This window comes from Epinephelus fuscoguttatus, linkage group LG10 (genome assembly GCF_011397635.1).
Source record: "Epinephelus fuscoguttatus linkage group LG10, E.fuscoguttatus.final_Chr_v1".
Lineage (NCBI taxonomy): Eukaryota > Metazoa > Chordata > Actinopteri > Perciformes > Serranidae > Epinephelus > Epinephelus fuscoguttatus.
The window spans coordinates 17,148,303-17,175,945 of NC_064761.1; the positions used below are offsets into that span (position 1 = coordinate 17,148,303).

Genomic DNA, 27,643 nt, shown 5'->3' on the forward strand with positions numbered 1-27,643 from the left:
GCAGCGTTGGGAAGGTTACTTTTGAAATGTGATAGGTTACAGATTGCTAGTTACACTGTTCAAAATATAACAAGCAATGTAACTATTTAAGTACTTCATAGAAGTAATGTAATGTAATAGCATAGCTAGGAAAGTTAACCCTAACTCTAATCCTACCCAATCAGAATCCGCAACCCAGCCCCTAAATCCTAACCCTAACCACTCAACAACTCACAAAACTCAACCATTTTTTAATGCAGGGTGGTACTGGGAATGTAACCCCTTTGAAGTCCCCATTTTGATTAGTAGCTGTAATTTAATTTCATATTTAATTTCATATTCCTCAGTAACTGTAAAAGATTACAGTATGTTATAATTTGATGCATGAGACCAGTTACATGTAACAAGTTAATCCACAACACTGGTTGTTTGCAATATTATTGTGCCCACAGTAACATTTCCACTACCTCTATAATGATGCATGTGATCTAGTCACGTGCTAATGAAATTGCCCGGCCAGGACTATTTTACTTTCCCTTAGAGCATGTTACAAGAATTTTACAGGATATATATGATGAGGATTTACTGTAGCATAACTACTGAAAGTTAGTGACGATAAATTGTAGGTAGTGGTTTCCTGGGAAGGACAACATTTGTTCTAATTAAAGACATTACATTAAATTATATTCATTTAGCTGACCATTTTTTCCCAAAGTGATTCATATTAAGTGCATTCATCCTCATGGATACAAAAAACAAAACAAACAAAAAAAACCCCGCAAGTATCATGCAAGTACATCGACTTCAGGAAAACATGCTGTACTGCTTCATGTGCTACATTTATAAATCACTTTATCTAGTGGGTCAGTTGATGTTGCTGCTAATTTCCCTATAAGTTCATAGTGTTGTTTCTATATTGCTCTTATGTGTTATGTTTTATGCTTATATGCATAGGTGTAGGTGTGTAATATCAACATGTGCATTTGCCCCCTCCAATAAAAACATAAAAGTGGCAAGCAGCAGTATTTTGACAAAATTAGAGTGACTTATACATATATTGATGGAGAAAAGGCACAAATCCCCTGTTTCATGTGTCCCCCAACAATGTTAAAACTAAACCTACACCCTTGCTTTTATGGGCATAGATTTTTTACTTTGTTTCTTGAATTATGTGCTTTGTGAGTGAGTAGCATTACTATGTTTGTCTGTCTCTGCCTTGGTTTAAGTGAGTTCACTAAGGCAATCATCTTGATATGGCAATTAAGTACTGACCCTTCAATCTGAATCTAAGAAACAATAGGACATAGAGAAAGTGTTTTCTCTTTTCATGCCACTCTACAGACATGTGGACTGTTTTCAATTAATTCTCTTCTAAATTATGTATTAATTGTGCAACCAGACAAACTTTCAGTCAGTGCACAGCAGGACAGCTGAACACGTAGACATCTAAAATGTAACTACAGGCAAGAATACAGTTCAATAATACAATGCAGTATAACTCCTGAAGCAGACTGCTTGTATGTTTTTGTTATCATTAGGCAAATGAATTTAACAGACTGAGTCTAATCTCCCTCAAACATGCTGCCCATCTGCTGAATCACTGTACATCTGTCCGGTTGTGTTGCTGTAAAAGGCAATGTACAAGATGAGTGGAAAATCACTTACTTATCCACTGTACAGTCTTACAATGTGGTGTAACCTTGGTGAAAGAATGTGTTTGTGTAGCCTACAGAGGGTCGAGATAACCCACTCAGAGATACTGACTCCTCCTGACTGACCTTGTACTGTCTCCTCCTTTATTATGGATTACTGCATTTGGTTTTCTCCTCAGACCACTCACATATATGCACGCCGTGGGTATCTTCTCTTAAACAACTGATTATTGATCACGAGAACAACATGCATGCGTGCAAACTCCGTTCCAGTGTGTGGCGGTAATGTAGCAACCAGAAGCAGTAACTGTCGTAGTAGAAGAAGAAAAAGGCGGAAGTGCAGCGGATGTTTTGAGAAGCAGTCGGCATCAAAGTAAGTTAAGCTGCTTGGCTGTGAATTGCACATTTATGCCAACTAGACGTGATTTGTGTCTCTGAATTAAAGTACTCGAACATTTCAGACTCTAAAGAAGACAGTTACTTTGTACTGTAGCGGCTTTGTTGTTTTTTTTTTCAACAGCGAGCGGCATCTTAAATTAGCTAACGGTGACATTTAACCAGACCTTAGCGTTAAAGTGTCTGTCCTGTGTTGTGTAGGCTATGTAAAGGTCAGCTCAGTACTTTATATTATATGGCATTACATTAGAAATAAGTTTAATACGGATTTTGCTAAAACTTTAGATATAGTTATGTTATTAGGTAGTTATGTCGTTACACAGAGTGCCACAAATTGTTCCTCAAGTAGTAACGTTAACGTTACGGGTTTGTAGCTACTCTAAGTTGGTGATTACATCGAGTTCGGAACAAATTACACGAGAGACACAAGCTGGGACTAACTAGTTTGTGTGACCCATTGTGACAGTGCCTTGTAGACACGTCATATCATTTCATATTAAGTAATATTTTCAGTTTAATGTTAAATTTGTTTTCTTTGTCCCTCTTTAAGAGAAGTTTAAGAGACATGGCGGTCGCACACTTTCCTGGGGGTGTGGTGTCTTGTTGATCAAAATGGATTGTCCTGTAAGGATGTTGCATTGTCACTGAAGGCGATATCTGCTTTTCAGAATTACTTTTAATAGGACAATGTCTAAAAAGTCCAAAAAGAGAAAGCGCAAGAAGCAGTCGTCATCCTCAAGTGAAGAAGATGAGAGGGTAAGAAGACATACAGCAGTGTTTACTATTGTTGCCACGGGCAGTCGGTGTGGGTAAAATACTGTATTTCATTTTATTTAATTTTTTATCTAAGTGAGAGTAGGTGTTTCTGTGATGATCTGGATGCATTGTGTTGCTGTGAAAAAATGGCATAAGTGAGATGAACAGACTGATAACTTACATTAGATTAAACAGATGTTGACAAAGTTTTCCTTTGGGGACATAATTTACAGTTAGTAACAGGTAATAAATCAGATATATTGCAATATATTTCAGCGCAATACTCAACATGTTGCAACCTATTTAAGATTGCAGTAATATTGAATCGTGACTTAAGTATCGTGATAATATTATATCATGGATCCTCTGGTGATTCTCGCCCCTGCTACAATATAAATGATGTAGCAATATTTCTGACAAATTTACATTGTCTCATGTAATTCTACAACAAGCCTTTTTTCATTATCAGTAATCAGATGATGATTTTTTCAATTCATCATTTTATCTAGAAAATGTCAGAAGATAGTTAAAAATACCCACTGAAATTTTCCACAGCCAAAAGTGACATATTCACATTGCTTGTTTTGTATTTGCAGAGATATTTGCATATCTCTGCAAATATGTGGCATTTTTGCGTATAAAAAAAAAATACTATAACTAATGAATCAATTACCACATTTATTGGAAATGAATCTTCTTTTCAAAATATTGATGCATGAATGAAGAAATGAAGAAATTTTATTTTTGCCTGTTCTATATCAACCAAAGGATAACCCAGAATATCAACAATACCAAAAAAAAGGAAAATAAATAAATTAATGATTAAATACATTGTACACTAAATTATAATCCTCAATTCTTTTGCATTGTAATCATTTTAAATTTTAAGGCTTTTTTAAAACAACAGAGAGCAACACAATTGGAAATACGCGCTGAGTCCATTCCATAGTTTGACTCCTAAAACTGAAACACATCTGTATTTTCCATTGGTTCTCACTTTACATGTTTCATAAATAAACAATGCTCTTGAATTTTACTTTCCTTCTTTTAATTCATTTTTTTAAATACAGACATGAAGGCTTTTGTTCACAACTCAAGAAAAGTATTTCCAATGTTTATAAAGACACAATGTCTAGTAATGTTAAGGTTAAGGTTAATTATTACATCAGTAGCTTCAGTCTCACAGGATATATTGTTTAAATTGACTGTCCATAATTGTTTCTGTCATCAAGGGTCTACTTTACTCACAACAAACTGATCACACGTTTTTTGTCCCCCCCCCCCCCCCACCACCATATTTTCAGTCATCCCGGGAGCACAGTGTTTCCAAGCATCGCAAAAGTGGCAAGAAGAAGCATGACGTCAACAGTCAGGAGAGGTTAGATACAGAATACTTGAATTTTAACAACAGATTAATGTTGTTTCTATGTATTTTAAAATCATTCACTTAATTGAAATGTTTGCTAAATATCTGACTTTGGTACTTCTTCTGTTCTTCTGCACGTAGCTGTGCAGCAAACCAGGACAAGAGCGCCTCAACTGTTAAAGATGTTTCCCAGAGCACCCGCCACATCAAGAAGCCTGTCTACAGACTGGCAAAAACACAAGTGACAGACCAGAAACCTGTTAATAAGGAAGGAAAATGTACAGAAACTAAAAGTGCCTTTGTGTCATTCCACTGGGGAAAATGCTCTAGTAAAGCAAAACATGACATTTCAGGGAAAGACGCTTCTGTTAGTGGGAGTAAGACTGTGGAAAGGGGACACTCAAAACCCTCAAACAGCAACAGTGCAGGTACAGTTCCTCTGAGAAAAGAGGAGACGTCTAGAGGCAGCTCAGATAAAAAGTCTTCCCACAGGAGCTCATCCAAATTAAAAGAGCAGCTAATAAGTCCCAGTTTGGCTTCTGCTGAACAGAAAGAAAAGAGGGAGTATCCACTGAAAAATAAGTGCAGAGCTGAGGAGCCACCAAGGACTGGAGATGACAGCAGCACTATCAAGACCAGTAAACCAAGCAAGACCTCCTCCGTCTCCAAGGATTCTCAGTGGCAGAAGAGCACGGACCTGTTCGAGAAGATGTGCCAAAGGCATCAAGAAAAGAAGTCCAAAAGGAGCACGCGTACAGAAGCAAAAACTCCACCTGCCTCTGCCACAAAGCATTCCTCCCCTCCGGCCAAGCACACTACCTCAGTTAGTAGCTCAAGTGTGGTGAAGAAAGCCATTGCAGTTCCAGGGAATGTCACATCAGTGTCACAGAAGACCACTAAGCCATCATCATCTGCTCAACAACAAATATCCTCTCTTGCATCACCCTCGCTTTTTAATTTTAAGATACCAAAAAAGGTTCAACCAAGGCCAGTAGAGAGCATCGTTGAGAATAAGGATGTTAGTTGTACAAACATAAATCTCAACCACAGGACTGAGCTTTCAGACTCAGGGGCCTCAACGAGCAATTGCCAGCAGGAAACTGTCCAACAAGCTCGCAGCTGTTTGGATGTTACACCTGGTTTTTCATCTGAAGGACAAGATAAGAGGTCGTCTTTGTCAGGCCAACTCCCAGCTTCGTCTCATACCACCAGTGAGCCGTGGTATGATCAGGTAATAAAAAGCATCATTAATCTAAACAAGTCAGTGTTTGTTTTACATATTGCTTTTCTTTATACTATTTTGTTGGCTAGTATATTCAAATGACATCAGCATTTTGTTGTTGAAATGGTTCAAAATGGCACTGAGGTTCTTTGCATTCTTGTTTGTTTTTAAAATGTGTTCTGTAGAGGCAAGTGGTTGAAGAGCTCCATCTTGCCCGCTGTGAGAAGAGACTGGAGGTGAATGTAATGGAAAGCTATGGCGAACTTACCGGTATGGAAATAGATCCTCCAGAGGAGGGAGCTGCAGACGCACACTGTAAGTTTTATTGTTTTACTGAGAGATGCTTGAAATTTATTCCACTCCTCATAAGTATAAAATATTAAATTGTGCAACACAATCCCAAATGACCACATGGAGGCACTATAGGTTAAGTTCAAAACTGTATGCCTTGTAATGGCTTCACATTTAGTGTGATTCACCTGAAACATGATACATCATGTGCTTCTGTCGCCTCAGAATGACACGCTGAAGATGTTCATCTCAGATTAGATTCCTCACTAGTTTCTGAAATCAGTTACCTTAATACAGATGAGCATCTTCTGCCATCACAGAAAATGTAGTAATAATTTGAGGTTTCAAGGGGAGCCCCAGTAGCTCAGAACGCACGCAGTAGGCAGAACGCACATCATTAAGGCTGAGTCTTCACAGCAGTGACTGGGTTCGACTCTGGCCTTGGCACCATGTTACATGTCATCCCGTGTCCTGTCTCTCACCCTATGAATAGAGTAGAAATGCCCAAAAATTATCTTCAAAAAAATTACAGAGTAACCCCACAAAAGATGTGAATATGATAATAGTGCCACGTAAAACAAGAGATGACAAAAGAAAGAAATTTGACCCCAAACCTTCCCAGGCACTACACTCCCACTGCTGTGTACAATTTTATTTATTTCATACTGAAAAACAATCAACAACAAAAGACTCACTATACACAAACTTGTCTTTTTACAGGTAAACAACCTCCTCAGCGAGACCTGATCCTCGTTTTGGACACCAACATTCTCCTCAGTCACCTGGATTATGTGAAAAAGATCATATCTCACGGCCTTGGAGGTTTTTAAAATGATTTTAATACTTGATGTTTCTTATAGAATGATTCATGGTTATTTCATATGTTATATATTGGTACATCATGCCATTATAAAAGGTATCCAGTTAGTTTCTCTCCGCAGTTTCTGGAGCACAGTTGCTGATTTCACTATTGCACTAACCAGCTGAATTATTACTACACATCATTAAGAGAATATATTTGCATCTCCAATAGAAAGAAGCAGTGCATTTTTACCTGTCCTCTGCCCTCTTTGTTTAACTTTGAATTTTCCCTTATTGCTAGCCCTTACATTTTCCCTGACATTTTAATTGCTTGGGTAATATTGTGGGGCTAATTAACATGTCAAGTCATGATACAGTGATTATAGCACGCTTTATTAGCAGGAAGGTAATTTAAGTATGCAGAGAGAGCAGCAAGTTATCAAGCACTTGCTAAGACCGTTTCAAACTGGACAACATAAATATTCTAAGTGGGTCCCTTTGTATTTCCTGTTTGAATGAATGTTAATGCAGAAGCTGACAGGAAGTAAACAGGGACCAAAACAGAATAGCAATGAAACAGTCCATAAAGAAAGAGTTCATCACAAAGTCATTAAAGTTATTATGATTTCCACAGTTTTTGGGACTGACTTCCAGCCATGATAAAATGCACCTATGATATGGAATCATCACTACTTGCTTTCTCCCCACTTCATGTTCTCTTAGCTCTGGGCTGCCCTGTCGTTCTCATCCCCTGGGTCGTGCTTCAGGAGATGGATTCCCTAAAAAGGGGGAGAGGTCTGACAGGTTCTGTGGCCCACCTGGCAACTCCTGCCATCTCGTACATTTACAACTCTCTGAAGAGCCGGGAACCTCACCTCTGGGGCCAGTCTATGCAGCAGGCCGCTGAGAGCAGCAGTGAGTACTTAATTGAGGAAACTGTGGAAATTATCAGTGCATTCAAAGTATTACAAATTTGTTTTAACAAAGTATGGGACATAAAGGTTGAGAGTAGTCATTATTTTCCATCATTAAGTATGGTGTAGTGTTAGGTGTGGGAGATTACAGCCTGTCACTTAATGAGTAACTTGACTATTGACACTGTTGCATAAATGCACTTCTATAGAGCTTCTCTCTACTTTTACTGTATAAACACAGAAACACACTGTCATACATGCATGCATCCCTGTCCTACACAAACTTAACACTGGGTGGCACTATAACTAAGCTGGTCATCTAGAATTGATCTCTGTGTACATAGTGTGCATCTTAATGTCAGGTTTCACCCATGCATAAGGTAACCCACTTCTTAGCTATATATATAATATTGATCAGACATTAATTTTTCAACAGTGGTATGAGGATCTCTTCCAGGAGATTTAGCAGATGTATTGTTTACACTTCACATAGAAGTATTCAGGAGGATATAAGCATTAGTGCATCTCTTGATATAGACTTGAAATCATCATCTAGTGCTCTACATCTTTGTGGCAACATGCTCAGCATGAGCCATCAGTGTCGTGAATTAAACATGTCTCTTTGTCCTAGCACACATTGTCATGGCTCTCCCTGTCACTCTTGTCTTCCTCTCCCGTCCTTGTTCTCTTTGCACCTCCTTGTCCCCAGATGGTCTGAATGCCGAGAATAACGATGACAGGGTGCTGCAGTGCTGCCTGCAATACCAGAGTCTATACCCAGAGTGTGCTCTCATTCTATGCACGTGAGTTCCCCCTCCCCCCTTCGATATAGTGCTGCTGCTGCAGAGTCTGTGTCCTCTGAAAATAATGCACATGCATGTGACTGTGAGTGGGCCCAGCCAGATAGTTCCAGTTGGGATGAGAGAAAGAGACGGCCAGACAGAGTAATTAGGCAAGAATAGATGTGCTGAGCAGGGATTTTTTTTGGCTTACATAGTGAAGTGGCCATTGTATTGTTTCATCTTCTTTTTCCTACTGACCTATTTCTCTAATTGGCACTATTTCCAGATGCTGTTATTGATCATTTTTGCCAAATTAAATGAGAAATTAGCGAGCAGACATTCGACCGGTGTTGCACAGTGACATGTCATATAATTCTCGATTAAACCTCCAGGCTTCTGTAAAACAAATGGGTCTTAATGCTGTTTGTGTTATCGCCGACATTTAGACTTGCCTGATTAAAAAGAAACATGTTATCCCCTCTTTCCTCTCTAGTAATGATAAGAACCTATGCAGTAAAGCTCTCCTTAGTGGGGTGAAGGCAGCCAGCAAGAGTGATTTGGAGGCAGAGGTTGGAAGATCCAGGCATGGCTTTCATCCTCTGCAAAGCATTAAGACTCCTATGCTGCCCCACATCAGCCCGCAGGTCTCATCACCAATGCAGAGCAGGAGCTCTACACCGGTGCAGCCACACAGTCAAGAGAGAGCAGGTCTCTCTGTAGAGGAGAACGGTAAGCCAGGGATTAATATGTGCTTCCTGCAAAACAGGAAATTACTTGCCATATTCCATCCTGGTGTAATACTTAAAAGCACATACCGTCCATGCACTTGCCATGTTTTCCCAGCCCTCTCTTCAAATCCATCCATATTAGTTGTTAAATTCAGGTGACATTTTAGCAGTTTTGAGAAACAAAAAATGGAATAAAAATAGAGAATAAAAGTGTGACCTAAACACACCTGGTGGACAGTTAGTATTCCACTGAAAGGTGCGTTTACAGTGAAACATATGCCATATTACACACTGTATGTTTTGTGCTGTTAAATGCCACTGCTCTCTTTTCTGTTGCACATACAGGCATATTATCTTGTGTAAAAGTTAACTGCTGCCCTGCATTCTAGGTTTGCTTTGTGTCTCTAGTCATATACAATATGTATGTGTGTGACTGATAACAGATAACAAGCGGCTGAGCAAAAGAGAGGCTGAAGAGAAGACAAACTGGGACCCTAGCATTGTTTCTGAGCTAGAGGACTGCCTGCGAGAGGTGCTGTCTGATGCGTTAGAGGTCGAGATGAAGGCTGCGTTCGAAGACCTCTGGCTAGAAGTAAAATTATGTTTTGAAATTTCACTTTATCTTTTGAACCATATATAGTTTTTAAAGTCTGGTATTCATGAAGTGATTTAAAAGTGTGTATTTAGTCATGAGTTTAAGGCTTCTCCTTGGTCATGTGTTTTGGGTGGAAAAATTATGTCATTTTGAACATTGGAAAGTTTTTTTATTTTTCATGTTGGATTTTGTGCGTTGTGTTTTTTTCTGTTAACAGATAATTTATATTAAACCACCCTGGAGTCTTCGAGATGTCCTGCACTGTTTGAAAAAGCACTGGATTGCTGTTTTTGGGCACGTTGTCCCACGAAGGAAGCTGCAAACTGTTTCAAATCTCATTGACTTCTTCAACTCAGGTATGTAGGTGAAAAGAGATAATGGCTATTATATATTTAAGTCTCCTAATGAGCACATATTTTCTTCTTTTTCTATTACTTGTAATTATTTGATTGTATTTTACAGCAGTTAAAGTTTTCCAGTACAGTCTTGTGGTTTTTGTCAGGAACTGTGTTGCACTAATGACTGGCACCATCCTCAAGGTTAACTAAACATTTGTCTGAATGTCTCAATGTGTCATAACAGCTGGAAAAGAAATTATAAAGCAAACAGATAACAGCGGATCATCTGGTCAGGTACATACCTCTAAATGTAGGCCATTGTAAACAGTCTTGTCTGTCTTGGCCACTGTCCAAACCTCTAAGCACTCAGTGCACAGTTGTACAATAACTTGAGAAATGTAACCAAAATGACATAGAAAGTAGAAGCAGAAGATAAATTTGTAACACGGTGAAATCAGTGCACGGCCTGTTGTACATTTTTCAGACAGAAAAATCAAGTCAGTTTAACACTAGCTGTTCTATATAGCTGTGGTGTCATAAACTGTGATTTTTAATATGGCTTACATTGTGTGCTGTACATTAACTCACAGTCTGTTAATGTCTTTCTTGTTTCATTTAGCACATTCTCTGTTGCTGGTATTTGGAAAGGCTTGATAACATCACATACTGTAGATGAAAACATTTGATGCCAGTTTCCCAGGAGCTGATTTCAATCTTCCTCTGAATATGAGCAATATATTTAGAAAAAACAGTAACAAACGTGAGATACTACGTGAAATACGGGAGCATAACTTTTCACATTCGTGAAAACGGCAAAGCTGAGCTCCATAAGGTGTCTAAATGCAAAGATTTGCTCCGCTGTAACAGTTTGAGGACTGTAAGTCGAGCATTGTTTTCCTTTTATTCTTCTCTGGACAGCAGTGTTGAGATATACTGAGTCATCCCCCAAATAAAACCCTTACTCCAGTGGGGTATGACGTGATCCGCTCTGCACTGCGCTAGAACCCTACAGAACTACATACAGAATCAGGTCATCCGCTAAAACAGGACACTGGAATGTGTGTCAGAAAGATGCTGAGTCGTCCACTGCAGCACTTCTTGCTCTGGATCTCATCACTGGATCTAATTACATTACGGTACTCTGTGTGTGTGTGTGTGTGTGTGTGTGTGTGTGTGTGTGTGTGTGTGTGTCTCTGTCTCAGCCTCTCGTTCAGTCTCTCTGTCCACCTGTGTGGGGGTGGCTGCTACAGCAGCAGCACAATGATTTTTAATCCCTGCAAGAATGTTAATAGCTAAGACAATAGAGTTTTTGCCCTTGCTCCGTGTATCCTTGGTACACTAACATGATTCTGGATTTCTTGGTACTACGCGGCCTGGCTCTGTGCCAGGACTGTGAGAGGAGGAGGAGGCAGAGGTGGAGGAGGAAATGAAGGAGGGATAAAGTATATGTGAGGCTAAGAACAAATCTAGGAGTGGAAAAGTACTGCGTGCGATTTTCTGGTCTCCCTTAAGCAGGCTGTGAGTGTATGTGTGCTCAGATGTAGCTGCACTTGTGAGGACAGACCCTCTACAGCCTTCTAACAAGAGACAAAAGCTGAATTTTAAGACTATTTCTAGCCTTAAAATTTGTCTTAAAGGTGTGGTAGGTCAGGGCTAGAGGATGTTGTCACCTGACAAAGGGCCAAGTAAATTTATGACGACAGCTGGATACCATTGTAGGTCCAAGTGATTTGTCAAAACATCATCTAACATATATGCTGGGCTTCTGTAGGAATGCTCACCCACTCTTTGGCACATTTTTGTGACCGTGTATTGACTACTGCTGAGGTAACAGTGTAAGGGTTATGACTAGGTATGTATCTGTTATTATTACAGTAAGGCCCCAGGGAATTAGTCTATACAGTGTCCTTTCAATTATTCAGTATAGCAAAAGTAAACAAAGTTGATATAAGACACTCACACACACACACACACACACACAGTCTCACAGTCTGAGCTGATTTGTTTTTGGCACACACTGCCTGGCTCTCTTGTTTTCCCACCTTTATATTCATAACATTTCTCACAAGGTTACAAGGGTACACAAACGAAACATCCTTTTCCCTTTTGCCTAGGCGTACCAAAAACTGGCACCTGAATCTGTGTATACCTTTATGTGCATCACAGTGCCACACATCTGATGACTCATATCTGTCTGTCATTTATTTATTCAGGTGAAACAGTGGACTGTCGCACTACCTCAGCAGTCCTGCAAGAAGCCAAGGAGCTTGTGAAAGCATTTGACAAAAGTTCAAGCCATGTCCCAAGTGCCATCTCCAAACTGGACAATATATACAATAAGCTACACCCGCAGGTTAGCCAGGAGCAGGTTTCAAGTTTCAGCGTCATGCTGTCACAGCTCAAATGTATTACACTGCTCAAAAAGTGAACTCCTTTTTGAGGAATTTTGTTTTACATTGATCTGTTGTAGAAGCAGATTTTTATATCCTGCTTTTGTCGTGTTTTGTGTTTATACTCAGCTAACACTTCAAGAAGATCAGTTCTCTTTTAGATTTGCACCAGCTGATAATGATTACAAAAACAATAATCACCTTAACAGCAGGATGCATTTTCATGTTGTACACTGTTGCCTTTCATAGCTTCATCTGTGTGTTTGTGTAGTGGGAATCTCCTGCCTGCGATGTTGTCATGAATGATGATGATGATGATGATGATGATGAAGACAAACAACCCTCGTCTGTTCAGGTCTCTCACCAGGAAGTGTGGGCCGTGTTTGAGAACATCTGGAGTAATGTGTGTCAAGTAAGGTGGGTGTAACAGGGATTTGACTGATGCAGTGCTGGGATGATTGTACTGCAGAGAAAAGTTGAGGATAATGTCTGTTACAGATTTTTCTAAAAAAAAAAAAAAAAAAAAAAAGCATTGTTTTTTTTTAAGGGCTTTGTTTTGATCAGGGCTGTATGTCAAGTCTCTTGCAACACTTCTGCTAATAGAAAGTGAGGAGAGGAGAACAGGGAGAACATTTGCAGGAACAAAAACAACACTTTGATGTTTATTTTGATATTTGTTTTGTTTTATATTCCATTCCACTGACCCATAAGGTCATTTTTTTCTGTCACGTTTCAGCTTCGAAGTGTTCAAAGCTCTGGGCTTTGACCATCACACCATGCAGAGCACTAAGCCAGTGGGAGGGCCTCCGCCACAACACGACGCCTTGGTCTATTTGTACAAACTGTCCTCCATGGTCTCACAGCTGCTCCAAGCCTTCAGCAGGTATCTCAGCCCACTCATATCACCACTGTCAGTCTAAACACACCACCAGACATTCTGCCTCTCTGCCTGTTAGACACGATGCCCTCTGTGGTACTTTTATATTCAGTCTACTCACTTTGGTCATTTGTGTTAAAGAGGCTGTTTTTATATTCACAATGAATCACATGATGACTTGTGTGTGAAAGGTCACTTGTGGTCAAGAACCCATAAGAAATGATCACCCAATTCTGCAGTTCTCAGCTCTAAAGAGTTTTATAGCAACATGTAGTTCATTGTTTTAGTTTTTCCTGGCCGACAATTGTACTATTTTGTTGCACTGTCGGCGCTCTTACAGAGTTTTTTCAGCCACAAAAAGCAAAAAGGTTCCAAAAACCAACCAAGCTCTAGCTACCCAGCAAAGTTAGCAACTAACTGGAGACCATATTGGAGCACTTAGCAGCCAAACAACCAGATATTTCCCTCAGGAGAGGGTGGAGACCAAAAAGAGAGCTAAAAGGAGAGAGAATATTTGACTTCCATTTACAAGGTCACCCGAAAATACTACTGCAAATGAATGACAGCGTTGCTGGGTGTGTACGTAGGAACTATTTGCTCATAAGTTTCCCTTAACAACTAACAAGGTGACGGTATATTAGTGTAGTGTTCACAGCTGGAGTGAGTGTCCAAAAAAATCAGTTTTTGCAAAATGTAAATGGCATAATCTCCTACTCCTAGGAGAGCTGTACATGCAAAATGTGTTACAGACCTATTCCTTAGTGGGTTTAAAGAGCCTGGTCACTTAAGCATGAGAATATCGGAGGACACTAAAATAGAAGTCAAGAAAGAAATGTCTAAACACCCTCCATATCTTTAGTGCCGACCTCTTTTCATCAACCCTCTCAGGTCCATCTTCACTAAACTCTCTAAATAACTTTCCTCATGCCTTTACAGGTGTGTCTCACCTGTCTCTTGACAGCCAGTCCCTCTAGGAAGCCTCTTAAACTGTCCTTCACCTGTCCTTAACCAACCCACGCCTTCCTGTGACCTGGCTATGTGTGTGCGTTGAGTGCTCTAAGGTCTCAGGCCCTATTTGGCATGTAGCGTTAGTAGTGTTAATCTGCTTGACCTTGTAGCTTTACCTTATCACCTTTCCCATGACGCAACAAACAGCGCTACATTTAAGTACTGATTACTTTCTTACAAATGCTAACAGTTATCCCTGAGATATCGTCATCTCCTGTAGGCTTTCCCAGTGTTCACTTGGGCCTGCAGTGGCATCTGAAAATATTTGAATTTGCCTACATTTCACAGAGATTTGAACACATCATCCAGCAGTCACAGTGGTAATCGCAAAGGGGGCAAGTAGCTGAGTGGATCTCTGGTTGAGTGCAATGAGAAATTTCCACCATAACGAATTAATGCCATTGCGAGATGACATATCAGTGGAGCTCTTTATGGGTTTTATGCTCTTCTTCTGCCTTCTTTGATGATATCATAATGTTTTCAAGCTGACATCCGTTGCTTGCAGTCATCTTGTTTCCTGTTAAGTCGGTGATGATTCACATAGCTGTCATGGCAAGTGCAAGAAAACATCCCACAATTCAGAACTCTTGCAGTTTCAATGATATAACTATTTTAGAAAGATGGATAGACTGTAATCATGTGGTTTGTCAAGTCTTCACGTCTGTCCTTTTTAGCATTTTACACTCACTTTTGCTCCCTTACACACATGCACACATAAAACATCCCAATATCACACAGATATAAGGTCCAGTACATTATTTACTCCCTGGATGGGATTCACTGTGACATTTTGGTCTCTTTGAGGGCAGGGAACAATAAAGTCCTGACGTCCAAAGGGCAAAGTGTCTGTTGATCCCTCCGTTTCATCTTGGTGTCCCTCTGAACTCCTACAAAACCAGTTTAAAAGACTTTGCCTTTCATTGTGGTATGCTTTTGAAAATAACCTTGAGCGTGTGTGTGTGTGACCCTGAGATAAAAATCCGATTGACACTTTTAATGAGTTTTACTTGCGTGATTTAAGCAGTACGTCAACCAAGACAAATCATTTGAGATGTCAGCTCATCAGTAATCGCTGTGCTTCTTACCTGCCACACACTGCAGTTAAATGGTTGTGCTTCTTACTCCTGCCATTCCTGTTTCTTCAGAATGGTGATAAAACTTATGATGCTTTGTCTCCAGACTTGCTGTATTTCCTGTCCTGTGTGTCTGGTGTGATTATTTCGTTATTTGGGCTCCCCTAGGAATGTGTAACATGTTACTTCAAACAGGAAACATCCTATAATGCAGAACCCGAACAACCAGTTAAAAATGGTGATAAAAATTTGGGTTTTTTTTAAATTACAAGACAATCTCCGTGGTGATGAGAGAAGCGGGGAAAAAAATATGCCAAAGTCATGTCGTGTTTTCTCAGCTCAGAGGCTATCAAACAGAGAAAACAGGCCTCTCAGATCATAACCCATTAAACTCCAAAGTATGTGTCCCAAGTGCACTTTACTACCACTTCAGTCCTCCAGGCCTGTATAGCGCCCCTGTTAATTGTTTTTGCCAGACTGTAGAGTGTAGTGGTATTTAATTACAAGATATTTTGTCTTATCTGTGCGTTTTGATTTGATGTACTTATTGTGTGTGTTAGGGTGTCAGGTTATGTTTATCTATCATTTCCTGTTGACGAGGTCATGCTACAGACGGTGCACCTGTAGCTGCTTAAGTGGGTCTTCATGTGATGTTAATGTGGAAAGGAGAAGTGTCCTCAAAACATGAGTCGGTTGTTTGTGATGAGAGTACTTTTTACACTAAGTGTGCAGACCGTATTCTTTTTACACTGACATCTGAGGACCGAAATCTGGTGAACGTGCAAATGTTCACTCTGCACAAAACGCCCTGAACAAGTTCTGCCGCAACTGCATCCTCTGTCAAAAGCTGGTTTGCTCAAGCTTGTAGTTACTGTGTGTGTGCGGGTGTTTGTCAGTGTGTGGCTTTTTTGCTCAATTCTGTGGCTTTCAAACAGTGTTGTTCGGGGTCATGTATTGTAGATGTATGTGAAAGTTGTACATGTGTGGGTGTGGGTGGATTTCCTCTGTGGTATGAAGAACATTGAGTTCCTTTAAAACTTTACTTCACTTAAGAATTTGGTGACAGTTAAAAAAAATCATATAGATGTTGTGCACTACCTCAGAACATAAATAATAATTATAAATAACAGTCATTATGCTCACGCACCCCGCCTCTCCTCCAGTGTCAGCCATACATCCAACAGTTGGTGATATATTTATGCAGGTGTGAGCTTGAGCACCAAGTTTGTTATATTCCACCAGCTCTCTCAGGGCTTTTACTCCAATAAATAAACAAAATAAACCTACAAAATGTAAATTAAGGGAAATATTCTTACAGCTATTCTCCTTATTAAACCGAAAAATACAAGTCTCTCTCTTTCACCAAACTAAAAGTAGTTTAATAGCCCTGTTAAGTCATTGTAATACACACTTCATTCAAATTTGACAAACAAAATAAAACTCAACAAAACTATCTCAGTTAGTTTTTCCACTGTTCCAACAATCACAAACTAGTTTGGTTGAAAAAAAACCCTGAGGTCATTGTGTTAGATGTAAAAATATACCAGCTCCACATGCTGTCTCTCTCTGCCTGCTGTGCTGAGCAGCGGCTCTCACCCGTTCTCACTCGGCAGACCATTAAATTAGCAAAATAAAATGACAAAAATTCATAATAAAAAACAACCACAGATGCACTCAGCCAATCACAGACAGCCAATAAATTCGTCCAATCAGATGTGCCACTCACTGTGCATACTTCATGTGTGTGTTTCTCTGCACTTGTGCGCTTATCCATGCACAACCATGTGTGTGTTGGTCTGCTCAAGTACCGTTGCCTAGGAGACAGCAAGACTCATTTTCACATGTTTGAGCAGAGCTATGACTTGTTCCATACAGGCCATCTCTCTTTGTCTCTCTCTCACTCATTTTTCTCATTCTGTTGACAGTAGATATGGATAATTTAGGTCTCTGCTCAAATGACCATTTTCTGTTCCTCATTCTTCTTCTCTACTGTCATTACCAGCTCTCTTTTTGTCTGCTACTTTATATTTCTCCTTGGCCTTCAGGGTAGCCCTCTGTAATGAAGTTATTGACAGTGGTGTGTGCATTTAGGTTGGGTTGCTTGGTGATGGGTGGATGAATAAGTAGAGGAAACATTCAAGTGCTGCATATTCATTTTGTTTGCAGCTCTTAATGTTTTGTACTTATTGTGTGCCAAAAGATTGCATACAAACTAATGATTGTATCCACAGGAAGGGTTGGCAGGGCAGAGGAAATGTAAAGAATTCTTATTGCGTGTAATCAGATTTACAAAACATTCTCTTCCCGTGGTGAAAACAAAAGGTTTCTTACTACTCACTGAATAAAAATTTGGACAAAATGGGATAATGACCAACACATAACAACTTTTCAAGCTTCACCTGGAAGAGAAGTCATCTCTAAAATATATGTTTCTGTTCATTGCAGTGTCTTGTCCTCAGCCCCTGGTTTAGAGGAAGTACGGACACTGCTCAGCATTATGCACTCAAATGAGGTTGGTGCCATTTCACAGTTATTGCTATAAATTTAGATAGGTGCCATTAATTAACATCATTTGACCTTTTCCTGCTACAGTGGTCTTTGTCATGTTGAGCTCACCTCATTTTTAGCTCAGATCATGTACTTTGTGTTTCAGATTGTTGACGTGGACTCCAGATTGACAGCCAAAGACCTTCTTGACTGTTTCTCACAACAAGACTACAGGTAGGGTGCGCGCACACACACACACACACACACACACACACACACACACACACACACACACACACGCATATAAATAATAATGATAATTGCATATACATTTTTGATATAGAACATACATTTTAAAGGTTGCTGTTTAACTGCGACCTCTGTCTCTCTGGTGAATCAGATGGATTTCATTTAGATTTCTTAGTAAATACAATATACACCACCCTCAACACAAAAATTGGGTAACCCTTTCTCGTACCCCTCTCAAATATAAATTCCTGAGAGAGTAAATTTCGAGTACACATCATAGCTACTGGATATTTATGTAATAATTTTACCAAATCCATGATTACAGCTGGAAGATTACATTTTTCTAAAACTTTCTAAACAATATATTAATCACTGATAAATCTTGATTGTGTGTTTTGCATGTTGTATTAGGTCAAAACATTTTCATGTATTTGTTTAAGTGCCTATTTTTAATGAGTCCTGTTTAATTCATATGTATCAAATCTGGAAGAACCTTTGCTAGTCTGTTACTTAAAAGTGAGTTAATATTTTGTTATTATAGGTCTTAAGTCTGAAGGAGATTCTCCAGCCCTACCTGGTTTTAGTAACACACACACACAGATGAAATGTATTTAAAGGTTCTCATTTAAAGGCATAGGGTCCCATAGAGATATAATGTCAAATACAAAGGGTAATTGGTGATAAATAATCATTTGTCCATCTAATGATAACACACTAGTTTTCAGCATGTCTATAATAATAACAATATGTCTTGCTTGGGATGAAAAAAAGGAGAGAAAAGCCGTAAGGACAGAACATTTTTTATTAAATCAAGTGAGTATAACAGAACAGGTGCCGCCACAAAGACAAAATTCTCCTTCCAGTTATCAGCGCAGATAGGACATTTTCTAAACTATCATAGGTTGTATACTAGTCTTGTTTTCACGTTTCTTTGGAAGATAAGTTGATTAAATCTTGTGAAATAGATCCAACACCTCCTTGATTTGTCATGTTCCCACTAAGTCTGACGTATGCCTTTAGACTTTAGACTGATCAGATAAATTGCAAATCAAACATTCTCAGCTTCTCTGAATTCTTGTGCTCTTTGTTGAAGCATGCCTGGGCAGGTATGTGTGTTGTTTATCTTGCCTCACAGCCATTACTTTGTCATAATAGCCCTCCTGGTAGATATCCCCAGCAGAGTTCTGACAATAACGGTGGCCATGCCAACAATTTTCACACAAATGTGACTCTAGGTGTTAAGATATTTCTTTGAAGGCTTACTTAATGGATCTTTGTACGTTTGTATTCCAATAGGCACACATACTTACCACCAGGCTGACATGTGATGGGAATACAGGGCCCATAAGCAGTTGCCTGCATCATATATCATATTGTCTTGTAGGGTCAGGATTTATCTGTTGGGTGGACAATGCTGGTTTGGCACTAACATTTCCCTCTCATGTGTCAGTGCGGCCTAGGAATAAATGTTTAGTAACCAGTTAACTTTATTTGAACCATGGAGATTAAACAGTCTATAAACTGCTCCTGAATGGACTCCCATAAACTCTCGTAAAGTAAAGAAAGTGTTGATTTACAAAGCGTAGCAGGGATCACAGCCGAAGTGAGTTATTAGTCAGGCTATTGTTGATGTCATCTATCTTAAACAGCTTATTTAACCTGTGATGGACATGTCATTATTTATAAGATGTAAGTTACTATTATTTTTTAGGAGGAGGTATTTGTATGCAGCTTGGGGAACAGAGGGGCTACCTGAAGGGCTGAATTTAGGACTACAGTGAACCCTTTCTCTCAGATTACTGCCTGTCTTAAGACTAAATAATAACACATATAAGTACACAGTAATCCTACTTATCCTGAATATTTTTGGCTGCTTGTCACCTGTACGACATATTTTAACATAAACTGCTCACTGCTTTTGCTTAAGCTACAACTGATGTTTTCTTGATTTGAAAACAGCTGTGCCACATACAGACTGACACTGTGTGCTTTAGAGAAGACATAATTGAAATACTGTTAAACTGTAAATGAGTTTTATTTTTTACATTTTATAGTCCTAAAAATAAAGTGACTGATCAAAACAAATTGATAGATTAACTGATAAAAATAATAGTTAGTTGCAGCTCTATTTATTTGCTTACATCACAGTTTTTTGTCAACAGCATAGTTTTATTTCATCCCCACAGTCCCTCAAAAAACTTCAGCAGCAGAATACACACATACATTGATGAACAGAATCAGTTAACCTCACCACTCCAGGTCCATCATGATATACTTCTGAAGCTGCTGCATTTCAACTTGAACACAGCAGCTTCACGGGAAACAATCCACCGTTCTATGCATTTAACAGATTATTTGTTTTCTGTCCATTATGTGTCGTCTCTTAATGCTTAAAGCTTTTTCTGTTGATTTCATAACCCTATAGCAGATACTGATTTTCACTTAAAGTAGAAGTGGTTTTATAGCTCTGTATCACTTAAAAGAGATCATTCTGAAGTAGTACTATGGCTGTTGTTGTACTGATAATGATTGTTATATCATCATAACCAACGAGTATGATCATCCGATCACTAAAGGTTTTGAATGTTTTACTGCCTTTTAAATATTTACTTGTCTTGCTCGGAATAATTACATCAAACCATGATGAAACGAGAGGTTTATCCAGTATTAAAGACAACATCTGCTGTGTCACTTCGTGGAAGAGCTTTGCGGGCACTTAACCGGTCACGTCATTCCAGCTTTTGTTACGACAGGTCACCACTGAGAGATATTGCTAAGCTGACTGTGTTGTGATTGTAAATATTTTATCTGGTACATTCACTGGGAAGTGATGGAGGCCTTTACTTAGTGAACGCATTATCTGCGGTGTTAAATATTTGATTTCGGTGCTCAGCACGGTGGTATGATGTCATCAGTTATATAAGGCCTTAGGGAGGCACTTTTCAGGAGCGTGTTCGGTCATCGGCAGGCAGCTTTCAGAGCAAGTTGGCCTCAGGGGCTGATAAGATTTTAGGTATGTCAGATTAAAAGATATGTTTTGTGCTTATCATTCTGTTGGCTTTATCAAAAAATAAAAATACAATAAAAAAGTAAAAAAAAAAAACGCCCTGGCATGGAAACACAAGTTATTCAGCAATCCGTAAAGGACAGACACCTAAAAATCTTGCATTCTTAATCAGTCTGTGATTAACTGACTCATTTCTGTGCATGTTCCTTGCATTTTTTACTGCATAAAAGTATGTATGCATGCATACAGTTAATAGGGCTTTAATGTGTTTAGCAGGAAGGAAGGAAATGATTTGCAACACAGACATGCCTGCACTCGTGTGTTTACATAAGCCCCTTTCTGAATGCCATCTCGATTTTACTATTTTTTGTACGAGAGTGGGTGGGAATGGAACAACACTAATTTGCTCAATTTGCCTCCTGCCAGAGTATATTCAGGCCCAGTAATCTGAATATATGCAGTTTTCTGTGCATGTGTGGTGCTCCACTGGTGTGTGAATGTCCTGGTGTTGTTTGGAATCATCTCTTTATGGAGTTATCAGTGTGGGACTGATGATTTTGCTCCACCTGGGTTCTTTACACCTGTGGATGTGTCATCAGGGTTGATGTTTGATGGCTTTTAATATGACTCTGATTTTGGTTATCACAGCTGACAGGTGATAGGTAGCTGTAAGATATCACCTCACTTACATTGTATGAATGTGAAGTCAAGCTCGCATAGTGTTTAACTTGCATATCATTTTTTGCATAATCCATTGACACGCAACCTCAAAAACCTGCTCCTTATCCATAGCGGTCACCCCTTTCAGATATATTTTATATCATAATATTTACGCATTAGTTTTATGTATCTCAGTCAAACAAAATGACGAGGGGGAACACCATACGGCTGTTTCATAAAACATCCTATAGGGAACAGCACATGGTCGTTTTGAAGACAGCCTAAAGCCTTACAGTAGTTCATTGTCTGTTCTCTGTGTTCAAAAGCTAAGCTGAAGAGAAACTACTTTGTGTTTGATAAGACAGATCTTTTACTCTCGCTTTTATTTAACAGTTCAATGAGAAATGGTTTTATCCCAGTTTGAAATAGAGGGGAAGACACAGAGGCTTTTCTTTCATCCTCTATTCCATAATATTACTAAAGTATAATGCTGTTTCATCATTTACTAATTGGACTGCACCAAAAACCCTCACAAGTCTTTCTAGGTCGAATGTTTTATAAGCAAACCCAGAAAAGCAAACCACCCTCTTATCATTAACTGGCAGTCCATCAAAAGCCTTTCTGTAAGGCTGAGTCATGCACATAAGGTCAATGTTTTGCGTTTGAATGAAACTCAAATGGAAAAACTGACTTTTATAAAAAGCTGTGGCTTTATGTAAACCATATTATCAAAGTGTGTAATAAGATTTCAGTGCAAAGCCATTGCAGCATAATTGGTTTACAGTTAAAGTAGGGAATCACTAACTAACCTCGTCACTGCTCTTTGCAAATGACTAAGTGGGCTCTTCCGTTTGAAACACCCAGAGAAAAACGCAGATGGAGTTATCAAGGGTTCCCAAGGATACTTAAAAAGTCTTAAAAGGCATTGAGTTAGTTAATCTAAAAATAAGGCCTTGGTTGGCATTAACACGTATTAAGTCAATCTTAAATCAGTCTTAAAAATGCTAAGATATGGGAAGTAGGCTTTTATGAATCTTTTTTATGACACTGCATAGTTAAATCTCAAAATAATTGGTAACTGATTAATGAATTTAATAAATAACAATAATAATTTGCTGAATTCCTCTCACATTAACCTCAACAAATCAGGATAGTGGAAAAACAACACTCATATTTAGTTTCTGACTGGGATGCTTACAGTAGAGCAGGGGATTTACTCTCTGCTGGCTAGCTGTCTCTGTACTCTGGACGACATGGAGAAGCTCAAATTCAGTGAAAATTGGCTAGACTTTGTGGACTTTGTAGCATGTCTCAAACTGGTAAAAGGCAATGCATACAAGGCATGTGTCTTTTATGCAGAAAGTTCTTGAAACTCAGGACAATTGGCAAGAAAACTTGCCAACAAATGCCAGTGTGCCAAATGTTTCTCAGTTCTGTTCAACCCTAGTCTCCACCACAAGACAAAAAAGTCGTGTTTTATGTTACAGTAAGCATTTGGGCAAAATTGTCCCTAACCCCAAGTGATGACAGTTTATGTTTTGGTAACACTTTACTTGAAGATATCTACATAAGAGTGACATGACACGATCACGAACCTGTCATAAACATTATGTATATGTCATACACGTTTATGACTGCTGTCATTAAGTGTCATTCGGTTTTTGTAATGACAAGTTGACATTGTTTGGGTTGTCTTGATTATGACAACTTGACATTAATTCAAGTGACATTGACAGAAATTGTCTTTGTCATGACAAGTTTACATTAAATTTGTTTGGGATGTCCTTATAATGACAACTTGACATTAAATTTGTTTGGGATGTCCTTATAATGACAACTTGACATTAACCAGGATGACATTACCAGAAGATGTCTTTGTCATGACAACTTGACATTAACAAGAAATGCACCTCTCTTTGTGTTTATGACAAGTTGACATAATGATTATTATAATTAGATGTCCAAGGTTACAGACCGATTCTAACACTAGGTCAGATAGATGTCTGGCAGGATACGACACATCTTCTGGTAATGTCACTTAAATTAATGTCAAGTTGTCATAATCAAGACAACCCAAACAATGTCAACTTGTCATTACAAAAACCGAATGACACTTAATGACAGCAGTCATAAACATTTATGACATGTACATAATGTTTATGACAAGTTCATGACAGTGTCATGTCATAGTTATGACAGTGTCTTAAATGTAACTTGCCTTAAGCTGTAGGAACCCTGTTTAATAATCTTTTATGCAAAGACGACCCTCCTGCACTTTTCTTCCTGCTATTCTTATTCTTCTGATATTGAACAATAGATTATGGAGAACAAGAGCTGGTCACCATGGAGATGATCCATGTGTCCATAGCACCATAACATGATTGGCTTTAGGAGAACAGTAACCAGTTATGTCATCTCAATGAATCATGTGGTTCTAGATTCAATTCAATGCAAATCATTGCTGTCTCCCACACATATCTATTAATTATCTGTCAAACACATATAGGCGGTTATGTAACACACAAAAGCAGCACCACTCTCTCTTTATGTGTATACATTGTCGATTTGGGTCAGTGACTCTGTGTACAGTTCATGTGCGTCACTGACTTTGTGTGACTGCGCTCAGAGATGTCATTCCTGCAAGAGCTTGTCGTTCTTTGATGGTACCACTGTGCCACACAAATGAATCTGTAGTTTTAGCAAAGTAAACACTTTGACAGGAAGTCTTTCAGCCAATCCCTCTGTCAATGGAACGTGCTGGAATGTAAAGGCACATCATTTGTGACAGACCAACACATTTTGGGAGCAGCATAAACCTGGCAAGACTGAAGATCTGGTAACACAACCTGTGATTTCCACAGGTTATGAAATCACACAGCTGCACTGTTGGGTGGAAAATAGGGAAGTGGATGGAGGGATGTAGGGTGAAAACAGGGGAAGTTAACAGCCGGGCAAATACCTCTCTTTCTTCCCTCCTTCTCTCCGGTCTGTAGTTACATAATGTTCCGATGGAAACAAAGCAGAGGAGGAAACAAACAAGCAACAAGCGCCCTCAGTGTCTCGGCTGCTAGGCAGCCGTTGCCAAGACTTTAGCAGCCAATTTGTGTGTGTGTGTGTTTGTCCTCATGTTGAAGACTAGTTGTGTGTTTTGTTTGGGCATATGTAACTGCGTGTATGTATGTGGTGTTGTATCCAGAAAAATGTAATTCAACCGAAGAAGAGTGTGTGTAAATAACTGTCGTTGAGACCGGGGGCTTCAGGAAGCTGCAGCACACACAGAAGCTCTTTTGTGTGTTATGGACATTTTGTGCTGAACATGATCAGACCATAGAAAGTTCATCCATCCAGATGTCTGGGCAGAGTCTTCCAGATTCATCCACTCAGTGAAGTTGTCCAATTCTCCATTGGTTGTTGTGGAGTTTTTGCTGTTTATACAAACGATAGTATAAAAAAACACTGAAGTAAAACCAGGGTATATAAACCCAACCAACAGGCTTTGGTTTTTACCAAAGCACCAAATAATACAGCAGTAAAACAAAGGCAGGCACAATATTTCTCAATGCCAGAGAATTTGTGCTAAACACAACACTTCTCTCGTAAAGCTTAGCTGACCTCAACAAAGGCTGTATAGCAGGAGTATTAACTCCTGTGAAGTGCAGGGAGAAATTTACAGATCTGTACTCTGGTGAAACCAAGTAATTGTTCTATAAATGCATGACATACAAGAGCATTACGTCAGGATTCAGCAACTATAGGAAACACAGTTTTCAGGACGATAATGCACAAATCCCTGATAGAAAATATTGATGGCATTAGATATTTATGACTTAAATCAGTACCAAAAAAAGTATTGGGGAAAAGTCCCCAGTTTCTATGAAGAATTTAAGACTTAAAAAGTCAGTTAATCTGCTTCAGGCTTATGATGGGTTCATTGTTGTTTTTTAATGGCTTCAATACTATCAAATGTATAATTAATGCATCACTTTAAACACAACAAAAATTGAAATATAGATTCTTTTCACAGCCTTAGTGCTGTCTCTGTATCTAATATAGCTCTTCACCTATGTTCCCAGGGAGAAGCTGAGACTCGGAGGGATCCAGTTAATGGGGTTAAAAGAGGCCCTGGATCGTTGTGTTGGGACCACAGGTCACAACATGACCTTTACCACATCGCCGCCCTGACTGGATCAGAATCAGGGAGTTTGCACATCAACCAGATGCGCAGAATAAACTGTTACCCTTGACTTGAAGTAAACACTGTAATTTGAAGGGATGTCTGCTTGCACTGTGCCTCTGGTGACTGGAACTGTTTACACACGTTCCGTTTCCGTAAATGTAAGGATGTCTATGGGTGTTCTCCACCATTCATAAGGGCAATACCTTTGTTTAGCAGAGCTTGTTTTATCTTCATGTGGCAGTTTTACAGTATGCGGGGTTTGAGTACATCAAGCACTGCTTTCACTGTCCTCTAATATTTCTTCAGGGATTTTCCACCTGGTTCTGATGTCTCCTGTCAATTCACAGTTGAGCAGTGATGTCATTTTTCATGCTTTGCAGGGCTTTTTATATTTCAGTTCAGTGAGTCTTCAAACATTTCTGCACATAAAATATTGTATTATTTTGTTAAAACTGATCAGTTAAATGACTAATTTGTATTATTCAAACAGTTGTACTTGCATTTAAAGCAGTTTGATACATAGTGTGCAAACAGAGTTTGAGATATTTATTTGGAGATTCTTTTTTGGACCATATGAATGTGTGATGCTACAACAGTGTACAATTAAGTTTTACCCCTCGGTCCACTGAGACACATGACAGACAACTTTTTTTAAAAATAGCTATAATTAACTATATTTTAATGTCTGTCTATTATTTTTCAACCCTGACACTATTAAACAGCTGGTTCCTACTATTTATGATTGTTCAGCTTCAGTTCACTGGGCTCAAAGGAATACTACCACACTTTATTGTTGAGAGTTACATGAGAAGAACTATACCATCCTTTTATCAGTCCATGAAGCTACAAGATGATTAGCTTAGTTTAGCTTAGCTTAGTTTAGCATAAAGACTGAAAACAGCTACCCTAGCTCTGTCTAAAGAAAAAGAATATGTGCACCAGCTCACTAATTACAATTAAAATTTCTTTAATCTGTATAAAAAACAGTGGAAAAAAATGACTAGCTTTGGTTTTATTATGTGCCAGATGATCCTTGTCGTGTAAGCTTTAGAGGTGCTAGTAGGCAGATTTTGTTACATTTGGACAGAGCCAGGCCACATGTTACCCTCCGTTTCCAGTATTGGTGCTAAGATAAGCGAAGCTAAGCTAAACTAAGCTAAGCTATGCTAAACTAAGCTAAGCATCTTCATATTTAGCTTACAGACAAGAAAGAGGCATCAATCAGCTCATCTAACTCTCAGCAAAAAAAGTGGTGTCTATTCCTTAAAATGTTAAACTGTTTCTACAAAGAGAGTCCAATGGGATGATCATTTAACCCTTTAAACTAGAATTGTTTTCAAAAATTCACAATGTACTTCTGGTTTTACCAGATTAAAGTCACAAATAGGGCTGTAGACTTTACACAACTAATGAACAACTAACTGCAAATGTAGCTAAGAGAATAAAACTGAGCTATAAATATAGAGTGTAGCATTTGAAGTGCCTATTCTTTGAGCTCCTTTTTTTCAAAATCAAGATTTCTTAAAGCCAACAGATTGATCAAGAGTCCCAGTGAGAAGCTGAAACCAAATGGCTATTTGTTTTTAACTGAAAGTGAGGTTGTTGCACACAATCATAAATGATAAGGAACAAGACTGAGTTTAGTTTGAAACTGGTGAGTTTTCAGCTTTAGCTCATTTTTGGTTAATTTTTAATTAAAACTGTAAATCATTTAAGAACAAAAACTATATTTTATGTAAAAGAGTTCAGTGTTTACAACAAGAAATTAAATGTTTTGAAGCTTTTTCCTAATCTATAGTTCTTTTTCTTATATGCATAATGTGCCTCCATTGATCTTTGAGTAGAGTTTATTTCCATGCTGATTTAGCTTTACTAACAGTGAATTCACTTAACCA

At 38.8% G+C, this 27,643-nt stretch overlaps 1 protein-coding gene across 3 annotated transcripts; it reads left to right on the plus strand.

The window, feature by feature from the left end:
• The first annotated feature begins 1,784 nt into the window (after nt 1–1,784).
• On the plus strand, nt 1,785–27,539 carry swt1 (SWT1 RNA endoribonuclease homolog). Of its 3 annotated transcripts, none has more exons than XM_049587908.1 (17): nt 1,786–2,004; nt 2,696–2,783; nt 4,088–4,161; nt 4,291–5,380; nt 5,557–5,686; nt 6,383–6,484; nt 7,187–7,378; nt 8,087–8,180; nt 8,653–8,888; nt 9,331–9,479; nt 9,700–9,838; nt 12,034–12,173; nt 12,482–12,627; nt 12,947–13,093; nt 17,614–17,680; nt 17,822–17,889; nt 25,645–27,539. In XM_049587908.1, the coding sequence occupies exons 1-17, from the start codon at nt 1,883–1,885 to the stop codon at nt 25,751–25,753; spliced, it is 3,093 nt and encodes a 1,030-aa protein (XP_049443865.1). In that variant the 5' UTR covers nt 1,786–1,882; the 3' UTR covers nt 25,754–27,539. The 3 variants fall into 3 exon arrangements, 2 of the variants coding, with proteins under 2 accessions (XP_049443865.1, XP_049443866.1); XM_049587909.1 differs by lacking the exon at nt 1,786–2,004 and adding an exon at nt 2,028–2,239; XR_007450206.1 differs by lacking the exons at nt 12,482–12,627; nt 12,947–13,093; nt 17,614–17,680; nt 17,822–17,889; nt 25,645–27,539 and adding an exon at nt 10,065–10,956 and having other exon boundaries at nt 1,785–2,004; nt 12,034–12,172.
• Nucleotides 27,540–27,643: the final 104 nt, after the last annotated feature.

Coding starts and splice junctions, on each gene's coding strand:
- swt1 (XM_049587908.1), top strand. CDS start 1,883: ATGCGTGCAAACTCCGTTCCAGTGTGTGGCGGTAATGTAGCAACCAGA. Junction 5,687..6,382: donor GGGAGCTGCAGACGCACACT/GTAAGTTTTATT, acceptor GTCTTTTTACAG/GTAAACAACCTCCTCAGCGA. Junction 9,839..12,033: donor CATTGACTTCTTCAACTCAG/GTATGTAGGTGA, acceptor TTATTTATTCAG/GTGAAACAGTGGACTGTCGC.